Consider the following 11,841-nt stretch of genomic DNA (forward strand, 5'->3'; position numbering starts at 1 on the left):
CTCAAAAGCCTTGTGTGTTTGGAGTTCCATTCAAAAGAGGTGGACATTCTTTGCTATATTTAAAATGCTGAAGAAACTACACTGAAGGCATCAGAGTTGAGGCAAAGGGACCAAAGCTCGAATCTTGGGCATGGCTACCGATGGTCTAGCTCTCCTAGGCACTTGTTTGAGTGCTGTATCTTAGGCCGCGTGAGTTTTGTCACACGCTTGAGCATGCCAGCATGAATTTTTGAGGGGGGGGGGGGCATGTTTTTGGATTTGGGTAGGACACTATAAAACCCACCTAATGAGAACATTGTAACTCAAAGGAAGCATGCTTGCCTTGACTATGCTCTAGAACATTGTAACTTAAAGGAAGCATGCTTGCCTTGACTATGCCCCTAGTGACAGCCAAACTCAATTTTGCATTACTCTCTTCTTCCTCCTCAGCTGCACAAGGTTGCAGGCTGAGCTGCCCCTTGCTCTTCCCCTCCCCCCATACTCCTCAAGTTCTTGCTATTTTCCCACCGCTATATACTAGCTCTCCATCATCCTCCCCTTCTCCTCTTGAAATGGCTGAATCTCCTTCCTCCAACGACAGCATGAACAAATGGCCCCTCCCCCTTTCGCCCATCGGAGGAGAGGAGGCCAGAAAAATTGAGCTCGCAAGGGCTCTCGTAGCTGAAGCATCCATGAATTCTGTGCCCGCTTATACCATACACGATGTTATCTACGAAGACGAGTGGTTCCTCGTCATCAACAAACCGTCCGGCATCTACTCCGGGCACGTTCTGGCTACAGTTGCTTCAAAGCTCGCAACAGACGTAGATTCAACTGGTAAGAACTTGCTTAGCTCACGACCTTGTTCAACAGTCAGGGACCGGATCCTTCTCGTTTATGCATTTCGTCCCGTCCTTGCAGGAGCTTCTGCATCTCAACCTCATTTGCACCTCGCAAACCGCTTAGACCGTGATACTTCTGGAGTAATGATTGTTACAAAATGCAAAAAAGCGGCTGGCAAGTTTACACGTATGTTCGAGAGTCGGAAAGTAAAGAAGACCTATGTCGGCCTGTGTATTGGGCCCCGTCCTGCTTGGGATGAAATAATTGTCGAATCAGGTCATGGGCGTTCTAGGTGGGGTGCATGGCGTGTGTATGCCAAAGAAGATGTAGGCAGAGAACTACCAGAGAAAGCTGTAGTTAGAGACATGGTGACGCAGTTTTCGGTTCTGTCTGTCAATGGGGTAAAAATTTCTAGCTGCTGCGATGCTGAAAAACTCTGTGAAATAGTGGTTGCGAGAAGAGACCAAGTTTACCACAACGTGCCAGCTTTTGGAGATGAAGTGCTTGTCAGGGCGCGCCCTTTGACGGGTCGGACCCATCAGATACGATTGCACTGCCAATTTGTTGGTCTTCCTTTAATTGGAGATGTCAAATATGGAGGCCCTCTTGTCTGGAAGGGCGTAACGTATAATACTCATGCATTACATGCCGAAACTATGTCTTTTAGGCACCCTATAACTGCAGTGGACATGAACCTTGTAGCCCCTCTGCCGAACTGGGCAGCATCCGTCTCGGTTATAGCCGATACTTAATTCCTACTGAGCTTTCTCAATTTGTATTTGGGAAAGATAAAAGCAAAGTACCAAAAACGTGGCTTAAATGATTGAACCTTGCCAGAGGATGTCACTAGGAAAGGGTTCACCCTTATCATTGAAGGACAGTGTGAAGGCATAGCAGATTTTTTAATGAACTTATATCACTGTTAAGTTGGAGGCCTTCATTGAAGTGGACTATCATCAGTTGGAGGTTCTGCCTGCCATAGGAAGACGATCCCATTTGAGGTAGTTCTGTCACGGTTCAATGGGAGGCTTTCATTGCAGGAAAGTCTCCCTTTTCGAGTGAGCAATGAATTGAAGGGCTCTACATGCAAGTTTGTTGTAATATGCAAATGTTGGCACGCAACAAACATGACCGGTCGAGAACTTTGTTTGCTTGTTGTGTTTCATCTCTCTCTCTCTCTCTCTCTGGACACGGAGGCTAACATTGTGCACATCATGGTGATGCAAATTTTCAGCTGTCTGTCAATGGAGTTTTTTATTCTGTCTGTCAATGGAGTTATTTGAGAGAAAGGGAGCAGATCGCAGGGATTCAGAATCTATAGCTTGTGCGATACCATTTAACTACTACAACCTGCCAGATTTTGGAGATGGAGTGGGGCACCCAGCACCCTTTGACGGGTCAGATGCATCAAGTAGAATTGCACTACCAATTTCATGGTCTTCCTTTACGCGGGAATGTCGTGTCCCCCTTGTTTGGCTAAAAGGTTCATGTTCACCGCACTTGTAGGATGCCTGAAAGACCCAGTCAAGGAAAAACCGGTGGCTTAAATGAATAAACCTTGCCATAGAATGTCAGTAGTAGACACATGAAGGCGATCACCTGTGTCATTGAAGGAAAGGCTGAAGGTTTAGCTAATATTTTGAGGAACTTGTAACCACGTTCAGTTGGCCTCATTGGAGGGCCAATTTGAGGACTCTATGGTAGATTGACGCTTGTAAATGTGTTTCGTCATAAAAACAAGCCATGTGGTTTGCCAACTGTCCGAAGGGATTTGATGTAGCTCTATCACTATATAGTTAACAGCTGTCATTGCAGGTGGCAAACTCCAATCTCCCTTTTTGAGTCAGCAATAAAATTGAAGGACTCTTTACACACTGCTGGCTGCAAGTTTGTTGTGATATACAAATGTTGGTGCGCAACATACACGACCGGCCCCCGACTTAGCCACATGTTGTGTTTCTTCTCTTTTCTTTCTGTGATGCACAGATGCCTAAGTGTTTACAGGTCGTGCACATCATCCAAATGTACTAGTAAAACTTGCATAGTTTCAGCACTTGGATTTACATGCTGACCACCCTATTCCAATGCACAAGCAGACTTGCATGCACACATCATAACAGATTATCGCTGTTTTGGTAGGTGTGGGCATGCTAGAAGACTCTGTTAATCATGTGGGCCATTGGTTTGACAATGTGAAGATAAGACAGAGCATGCCACCGATGTTCCCTCAGAGCATGCCACTGAGGGGATGAGGTTGAAGAACTAGATGCAGAAACCCTTTTTAAGGTACAGTTGGCAAGTGCAGTGGGCAGCCTGCCACATTTAACTCAAAACCTTACTGAAATTTCGAATGTCCCTAAAAAAGAAGTACAAGAAACAAAGGTATACACATAGTCAAGCACCCTCTCGTGGACAACCACCCGCGATGCCTTCAATTGGTCCTGGATTTTATTCACAAAAATGATTAATGGAATATATTCAAGTGACCATGTAATGAACGTTATAATGTTGTGCCATGGGTTTACTTTTGTTTATCTTTTAACACTAGATTGGTAACAAGATGTAAAAGTGTCCTAAGACATTAAAATGTCTTGCTAAGTGGCCATGTTTGAGGAATTTTCACGAGATACATGTAGTGAGTTTTCATATCCTATCTTCACCATGTCCTTTTTTAAGATCCAAATTTTATCAAAAAGTAATTCTATGGTATAATTATGTGTCCTAGGATTGAAATTTATTAAACTTTTTGCACTCTAAATTCTTGGTGCTTAAAATAGCACTAGAATACAACAGCTTCAAGTTTTGTGAAAAGTGAACCTTACAAGGTCAAAATGCATTCTTTAAAATTAAAACCATTGTTATATGGTCAAAACAATCTGGGGTAAAGCTATCTCAACAAAATAGCAAATGAACCACTTGTAGTACGAGTATAGGTCTTGCAAGTTGCGTATTTCATGGATATCTTCAATGGTGGCTAATTCCTAATGGCTTCAACTTTGATAGGGTCCATCCTAACTCCATCTTTAGACACACTGTTTCCCAAAAAGTGGATCTCATGCATGAAGAACTTACTTTTCTTAACATTGAGAAGGTAAAATTTTATGTTGGTGTTGAAAGTTTATATGTCCTAATAAAAATAAATGTTTGAAACATTTGCTAAGATTTGAAACCTTTAAGCCAAAAAAAGTAAAGTTTCATCCAAGATTTACTTGTTTACTTCAAAACTCAAAAGAATATATTAAAGTATACTATATTCTATTAATTCAGTGAAATTGAAAAAATGATCTTAATAAACTTTCACCAATAATATATAAGCATAGCTTCTATAAAAATATCCATGATTTAGTGGTAGTCACTCTTCAAATCTATACAGTTGAGCATAGCAGATCCCTCTAATCTATCGAAGATGTCATCAATCCTAGGTATAGAAAATCTATTCTTAATTTTTATCTTATTTAGAGCTCTGTAGTCTATTCACATTCTCCAAGAGCTCGGTTGAATCAGTCCCTTTTCCAAGAGATCTTGTACCTAGTTCATGATCCTCTCTTACAGGGTTGCACTAACTCTATATGAAGGCTTGTTTGGCGGAGAGCTACCTGAAATTATATCTATGGTATGATCCTCAGGTCTTTCTTGTCAAAAAAGCAATCTTAAACTCAAAAAGAAAATTTATCCTCTCTTTTTCCTCATCTGGCTATTTTTTGTCACAAAAATCAAGTACACTAAAAGATGTTTTTTCATTACATTAGAAATGGCTAAAGCAGAGACAACTGGGATAGACTCCCCTTTTGATTTTGCATCCATAACATGGGTTTGCCTCTATGAGTCAAAGTCAACGTTTTGTTTCTTGTATCCAAAAGAGCCCCCAACCTTGTAGTGCCAAGGTATACCCAACAAAACATCACATCCATTCAAAGGCATGATGTAAAACTCCTCTCTGTCCACATAGCTCGCATTACTTGCTAATTATCGGGGTGGTTGACTCACTGTGCCTAGGACAAGCCATATCTGCATCACAAAGAGGTCCCATCTCTTCTTTTTTTATTCTTAAATTTTCAGCCGGCTCTGGAGATGAAATTGGCATGGGTTGCTGGGCCAAAGAAGAACAAAGCTGTCTGCTCTATATAACTCCATGGCATCCATATTCTGTTTGTCCCCAAACAGATCCGCAGCCATGGGCTTTGGCTTCTTACCCTTCTGGTCATCCTTCTTTCCTTCCCTTTGCTCACCCTTTTTCCCCTGAGGGGAACTTCCTCTTTCTGTTCGGGCACTCAAATGCTCTATGACCCTCTTCCTTGCATATATGCACTTGTTGGCATCATCAAGCGCTTTATTCTCTTCGGGTGTCATCTTCTACCGAGGTAGCACTCGCCTCTATTTGCAACAAACCTACCTTTGGAAGGTTGTCCAAACTTTGTAAACTTTTTAGAAGCTTCTTGGTTGGTGCCCCTGAACCCCGAAGTCTTTCCTTGCAAGAGGGCATAAGCTATAGTGGCATTTTCTATGAGCTCAGACATGTGAGAGACTTAGTTTTAGTATCGGATTTCTTTTGGCAGCTCACAATAATCCTTTTCTATCTGTTTTGATAGCTCCAGACATTTGTCTAACCTCACAGGTAGCAATGTTTCCCAAAACTTCTTCTTGTACTCTTCCAAGTTCTTACAATTTGCTGCAGCAAGCTTGTACCAGGCTATCATGATATCCACCTCAAAGGTGGTTGTGAGTCAAGCAACTGAAAACATTTGCTTGAACTCCACCCAAGTTTGCAAGAGCAAGTTTGCCACCACTGAAATGCATTTCCTTTAAGAAAAGTGGCTATCTTACTTACCTTTGATGACTCAGTAAAGTTCCCACTAGCATAAGCTGCATCAAACTGCTGCACAAAGGTCAAGACCTTCAGCCTATCCTACATTCCATTGAAAGTCTCAAGCTTTACTACAGCCTCACCTTCTTTGAAGTCCTTCAACTTACCCTTGGGTGCAATACTATTATTTACAGATGATTGCAAAAATGGTAGTGACATCATCTGTCCCTTACTCTGTGCATTAGTGCCACTTCCCATTGTTGAGTTGACCACATCCCTTGCATATGAGGCATGTTCATTGAATCACCCATTCCATCATCCCAGGCATTCCCATTTGCATCCAGGCTACATTCCTATATTGGCATACATCATATTTGCATTTCCAACCTGCATACCCCCCATCATGTTGCTGAAAATTTTGCATTCCTAGCTGCATACTTGCCAAGTAGGTACCAAGCATTGCCATCCTTTCAATGGGCTGTCCAACCATTGCCTGAAAAACAGACCCTCCTCCAAAGTACCCTGGATGCATCACTGAGGGAGGCAAGAGTTGTGGTACATCATTAGATCTCTCTCTCTCTCTCTCTCTCTCTCTCTCTCTCTTCACATATAGAAAGTGTGTTCCTTCACTTATCTCCTTGCATGTTTTCAGGTTGAAGGAACTTGCAAAGTATGGATGGTCATGCAATGGGAGAAGATCGGTTTTTGCACATTGAAAATGGGCATGCAATGGGAGAAGATAATTTTTTACACACTGCAGTACAACAAGGAAATGGAGGCATGGTTGTTCTTGGTCAGGAAGAAACAGAGGTTATTAGAAAGTACTAGGCTTCAAAATAAAAGGAACATCTACAAAAAGCCAAGGTGAAGCAAAGTACTAAAGAGAATAGGTCCATTGATGAGAAGGAAAGAAAGAAGAGTTGTAGAACCATAGCTAACTCTGGGTACAAGCAAACAAAGGGCCTTGACAAAGATACTCACAAGCAAATATTTCTTGAACTGCTCCTCCATCCCAGTTTGAAGGATGTTCGACCTAAATAAATAGGCTGAAAACGAGCTATGCTAGCCAACATTCACAACACTTTGACATAAGTCACAAGATACTCACAAGCAAATATTTCTAGAATTGCTCCTCCATCCCACTTTCAAGGATGATCGACCTGAAGAAATGGGCTGCAAATGAGCTATGCTAGCCAACATTTGCAACACTTTGACATAAGCTAAAGTGCCCTAATCAAAAGATGAACTTGTCTTGAAGAGGTCATCTCTAATAATATTACTTGATGGTAATGAGCTCAATGGAGAAGGTGGCAACAACAAACCTATTAGATTGGCAAAGGTAGCAAATGCTCTGGGTGTCATAAGAGAAACTTTTGTGTAGACAACACTCGCCTACAATTAGAAGAGGATGAAGTCTTGCCCCTACAAACATGCCATACACAACAACCTATAAGTACCATCATCCCACAAGAGGTTAAAGATCTTGTTTTTGAATTTTGGGCATTGTCTTCCCCAACCAAAAAGATGTTTGTTGCAAGAGGGTGGGGAGATGTTTTTTAAAAAGCACCTAATACATTTTCTTGATGAGCCGCAGGTTTGTGCTTTACTTTTATTCAAGAAAAATAATGGTAGTCCCAGAGCACCTTCACACCCTCTGAAGCACTTTGAGATGCTACTTTTAATAACTTTGAAGCAGTCTTTGGTGGTTTTTTAATAGCTTTGAACCACTTCCAAGTGGTACTATTATAGCTCTATAGAACTTTTAGGTGGACTTTCAATGGCACAAAAGAGCTTCTAATAATTTTAAAGTAATACAGAAGTACTTCCATGTCTTTAGTATCACTTGGAACAACTTCATTGTCACTTGAAAATAGCTTGAAAGTAACAGCAATCCTAGAGCATCTTCAGACACTCTACTACTTTAGTACCACTTGGAACAACTTTGGTACTTTAGTACTTCCATGTACTTTAGTACCACTTGGAACAATGTTAATACTTTAGTCCTTTAGACATTAGTACTTCCATGTACTTTAGTATCATTTGGAGCAACTTTAGTGTCACATGTAAATAGCAGCAGTCCTAGAGAACTTTCAAACACTTAGGAGCACCTAGAGAACTTTCAGACACTTAGAGAAGCACTTTCAGGTGGTACTTGTAATAGCTTTGAAGCACTTTTTGGTGGTTCTTTTAATAGCTCTGAACCACTTTCAGGCAGAACTTTTAATTGCATTGTGGCACTTTTAGGTGGACTTTTAATGGCACAAAATAGCTTCCAATAATTTTATAGTGGTATTGAAGTACTTCAATGTACTTTCGTACCACTTGGGACAACTTTAGTATCACTCAAAAATACTTAAAGGCTCAAGGGGAATATTTGAAAATACTTGAAAGTACTTTTGTGCCAACTTATAGTTTTCAAGTCCACCTAAAAGTTCTTTAGATCTTTTAAAAGGAATTCAAGGTCAAGGTAAATTACTCGAGGAGTTGGTTTAAGTACTTTAAATAATTCTAAACTCCTTTTAGAATTACTTGTTATAGGACCGTAGGTACTATAAAATGGTCCAGATGCACTTCTAAGTGGTGTAGAGGTACTATTGATTGGTTTATAAACACTTCTTAAAGTACTTATAGATGATTTCCAAGTGCTTCTTAGTGGCCATTAAGTGGTTCTGCAACAATAATATTAAATGGTGCTGAAGAACTATTAAGTGGTCCAAAAGTACTATTATGTGGTACTCAAGTACTTATAAGTGCTACAAAAGTACATTTAAGTGGTCTTGAAGCACTTTTAAGTGGTTTTAAAGCACTATTAAGTCGTTCTGTAGTATTATTAAATTGTTTTAAAGTAATATTAAATGGTGTTAAAGCACTATTAAGTGGTCTTGAAGCACTATTAGGTGGTCGTGAAGCACTATTAAGTGGTTCTATAGTAGTATTAAATAGTTATTAATAGGTACTTTTAAGTGGTCTAGAAGTACTAGTAAGTGCTTCTAAGTGGGCCAAAAGTACAATCCAGTGGTGTCAAAGCACCATTAAGTGGTCTTGAAGCACTATTAAGTGGTCATGAGGGACTATTAAGTGGTTATGTAGTATTGTTAAATAGCTATTAAGTACTATTAAGTGGACTATAAGTACTATTAGTGGTCTTCTTTTAACCCTCTTGGTCCTATTGTTACAAATGATGAAGGAAGAAAGATGGATTTATTAAGAGGCTAGAGCTATCATCATTCTCTCAAAGGATCTTCACAAAGAAATGGACATGTAACATTGTTTGGAATCCATTTTTCATGTTGATTTTGTTCCATAGGATGTGTTTGACATTAGGAATTGAATAAGATCAACATGAAAATTAGAGTACACATGATGTTCAAGTCTCCAAAATTCTCTTTGCCTAAATTGGACCTTATGTTTTTGAAAGAGAGAGCAAAGGAGAATGTACTTCTTGCATGAAAATGGAAACACAAAATCAAAGAACTCAATTGTTGTTCATGTTTAATATTTGACCATAAACTAGAAGGTTGGAATTGTACATGCAAGCTTAATAGTCCAGAAGTTCTATTAAGCGGTCTTGAAGAACTATTAAGTGGTTCCACAATACTGTTAAATGGTTCAAAAGTACTATTCAGTGCTTCTATGTGATTCAAAAGTACTACTAAGTGGTGTTGAAGCAATATTAAGTGGTTTTACAATACTATTAAATAGTTTAAAGGTACTATTAAGTGGTCTAGAAGTACTATTAAGTGGTACTTAAGTACCTCTAAGTGGTCTTGAAGTACAATTAGTGGTTCTTAGTGGTCCAAGATACTATTAACCCATATTTGTTTTGTGGTAGGTGGATTTCCTTAAAATATTCAAGGATTGCTACCCAAAAATAAAGGTTTCTCAAATATTCTTTGAGGGCCTCAAGCCCTTCTTTGTGCACAAGTTGAAGGATCGATACATTTTTTGCTATGTTCCACATTGCAAATGATTTTTTGAAAGAAGCATTCAATTACATGCGGAAAAAAAATTCAGATTCCATGGACTCTATGCACATGTGCCTATAGTGTTTGTGACAATGGTAGGAGCAAATTTATGTGTGGAGTTGCAAATTGTATCTACAATAGCATCACAACTCTTTGTGAATCATTACTATGCCCAAAACTAGTAGATGCATTGTTCCACATTTATGAATGTTTGATGGGATTGTGTCGTGAATATGGCATAACAACAAAAATGTTTTTATGTCCTAATGAGACAATAGATAATTACTTGCTCCTCTAGGTCTTTCAAGATATAGAGACAGGCAAACTTGATGAAGATGGTAGAAAGAAAAATAGAAAGGATCTTCTGGAAAAAAGAAATCTCCTCATTTTTATCCTTCTTTACAAAGCACGTCAAGGGTTTTATTTAGCACAACTTCATTTGCAGGTCACAGGCTCAACAATACAGATATTGTACCCAAATTGTATTGAGCAATTTCCATGTGATGTTGTGGGATTAAGAATTGACTTTGCTAAGAATTATACCTTTAAAGAGCAGAATGAAATAGAGTCCATGCATTGGTATAATTACCAGGTTACCATCTTAGTGCAATTAACATACGTGTGCACTAATTCAAGTGATGTTAGGAATACTCTCCATTTCTATATTTCAAATGACAAGACACATGACACACTCTTTGGGAAACATTACTTTCCTTTACATGACTAGTGTCTCAAAAATCAGGGACTTGCACTAAAATGTCATTGCGTATGGCCGGATGGATGTGTAGCCTAGTTCAAATCAAAGCACCCTTTCTACTTTTTTTCCATGCACTTTAGCCTAACTGGCCTAAAAATGCTATGGAGATTTCTAACTTCAGGCCACTGGAAAGAAGAACACGGTGGAGCTAGAGTTGTCATAAAGAGAGGGCTTACACGTGAACAACTAAACCAAATGGATGGACTTTGAAGTGTGCGGCTGATGTCATGAATTTTCTAAGGGATAGATTTTGTGGTAGTGAGGTGAATAGAGTCTTTTGGGAAATCAAAGAGGATGAAGTATAGAGAGACAATTAGTGGGGATGCAAGCAAGTGGTAGGATCACGATGTATGCATTGTGTTAATAGATACCTTATGGATACTTAGCTATAGATAAATGTGCCTTGAGATTTAGGAAGCTCTCTTACTTTTGTGATCCTTGTATGCAGGGAAAATGGAGACGATGCAAGAATAAGGCATACTAGGAGAAGAAAATATTTTGAGGTTATCACTTGAGGTTGAATAAAATCTTTATAATAACATGCCTTTCAGCAATTTAGGATAGTGTAAATTTATACAGTTGGCTTCTACAGTTACAGCTGCAACATGATTTCTATAGCTAAGTTCCATAGTTAGCAGCTACAACACGATGTATCTTTGACATTGGGTAGAATGAGTGAATGACTAGTTTTGGGTATATGATGCCTAAATAAATGACTTGTTTTGGGTACATGTGGGTTAAGTAGTTACATAGATAACTGCTATCTAGATCTAGCTAGTCTTCTTTGATTCAATCCCTTGAAGAAATTTCCATTTTTAGCTCAACGAATTGCATTTGATGAATCTGTGAAAGCCATGTTTTTGTTGGTCACAATGTGTTTGAAAGTTGGAATACTTTTAGGACATCCATAAGCAATTATGCACCTGCAGAAGGATTGACAAGTGCAGACATTGAGAGTAGCCTTCTCATCATTGAAGTGGTTAATAGAAAGAACAATGCTGGCACTAAAGCCTCAAGTGCACTAAATGTGCGAGGGAGGTCTTATTCAAGGGGGAAATCTCATTGATAGAAGCAAGTCTAGACCAAATAAAGACATGGAATGCTTCTATTAAGGCAAAAAGGGTCACTTCAAGAAAGATTGCTTTTACTGGAAGAAGGAAAAAGGCAAAGGCAAAGAGCACATGGATAAGGGAACAAAGGAAGAGATCTCAAAGGTACACATAGAGGAAGTGAGCACTATTAGCAATAACAATGAAGATTGTGATGTCTTGTATGACTCTATGCTTGATCATGCTTTTCTTGTCACTAGTAATGATGCCTTATCATAGGATTGGATCATTCATTCAGGTGCATCCTTTCATGTTACTCCACATAGAGAGTGGTTTCCCACTTGTGATGCAGGGAGGAAAGGATTTGTGAGATTGGGCAATGATTTTGCATGTGACATTGTTGGAGTGGGAGATATCCACTTATCTCTTCCTAGTGGTTGCATT

At 39.3% G+C, this 11,841-nt stretch overlaps 1 protein-coding gene across 2 annotated transcripts; it reads left to right on the forward strand.

The window, feature by feature from the left end:
- The first annotated feature begins 322 nt into the window (after window positions 1-322).
- LOC147900750 (Pseudouridine synthase family protein) lies at window positions 323-2,750 on the forward strand. Of its 2 annotated transcripts, none has more exons than XM_087376375.1 (2): window positions 323-816; window positions 901-2,750. In XM_087376375.1, exons 1-2 carry the CDS (start codon window positions 360-362, stop codon window positions 1,572-1,574), a joined length of 1,131 nt encoding a protein of 376 aa, XP_087232501.1. In that variant the 5' UTR covers window positions 323-359; the 3' UTR covers window positions 1,575-2,750. The 2 variants fall into 2 exon arrangements, with proteins under 2 accessions (XP_087232501.1, XP_087232502.1); XM_087376376.1 differs by having other exon boundaries at window positions 904-2,750.
- The last annotated feature ends 9,091 nt before the right edge of the window (window positions 2,751-11,841 follow it).

This window comes from Dipteris shenzhenensis, chromosome 6 (genome assembly GCF_047967505.1).
Source record: "Dipteris shenzhenensis isolate YYH24624 ecotype China chromosome 6, Dip_SZ_1.0, whole genome shotgun sequence".
Taxonomy (NCBI): Eukaryota; Viridiplantae; Streptophyta; class Polypodiopsida; order Gleicheniales; family Dipteridaceae; genus Dipteris; species Dipteris shenzhenensis.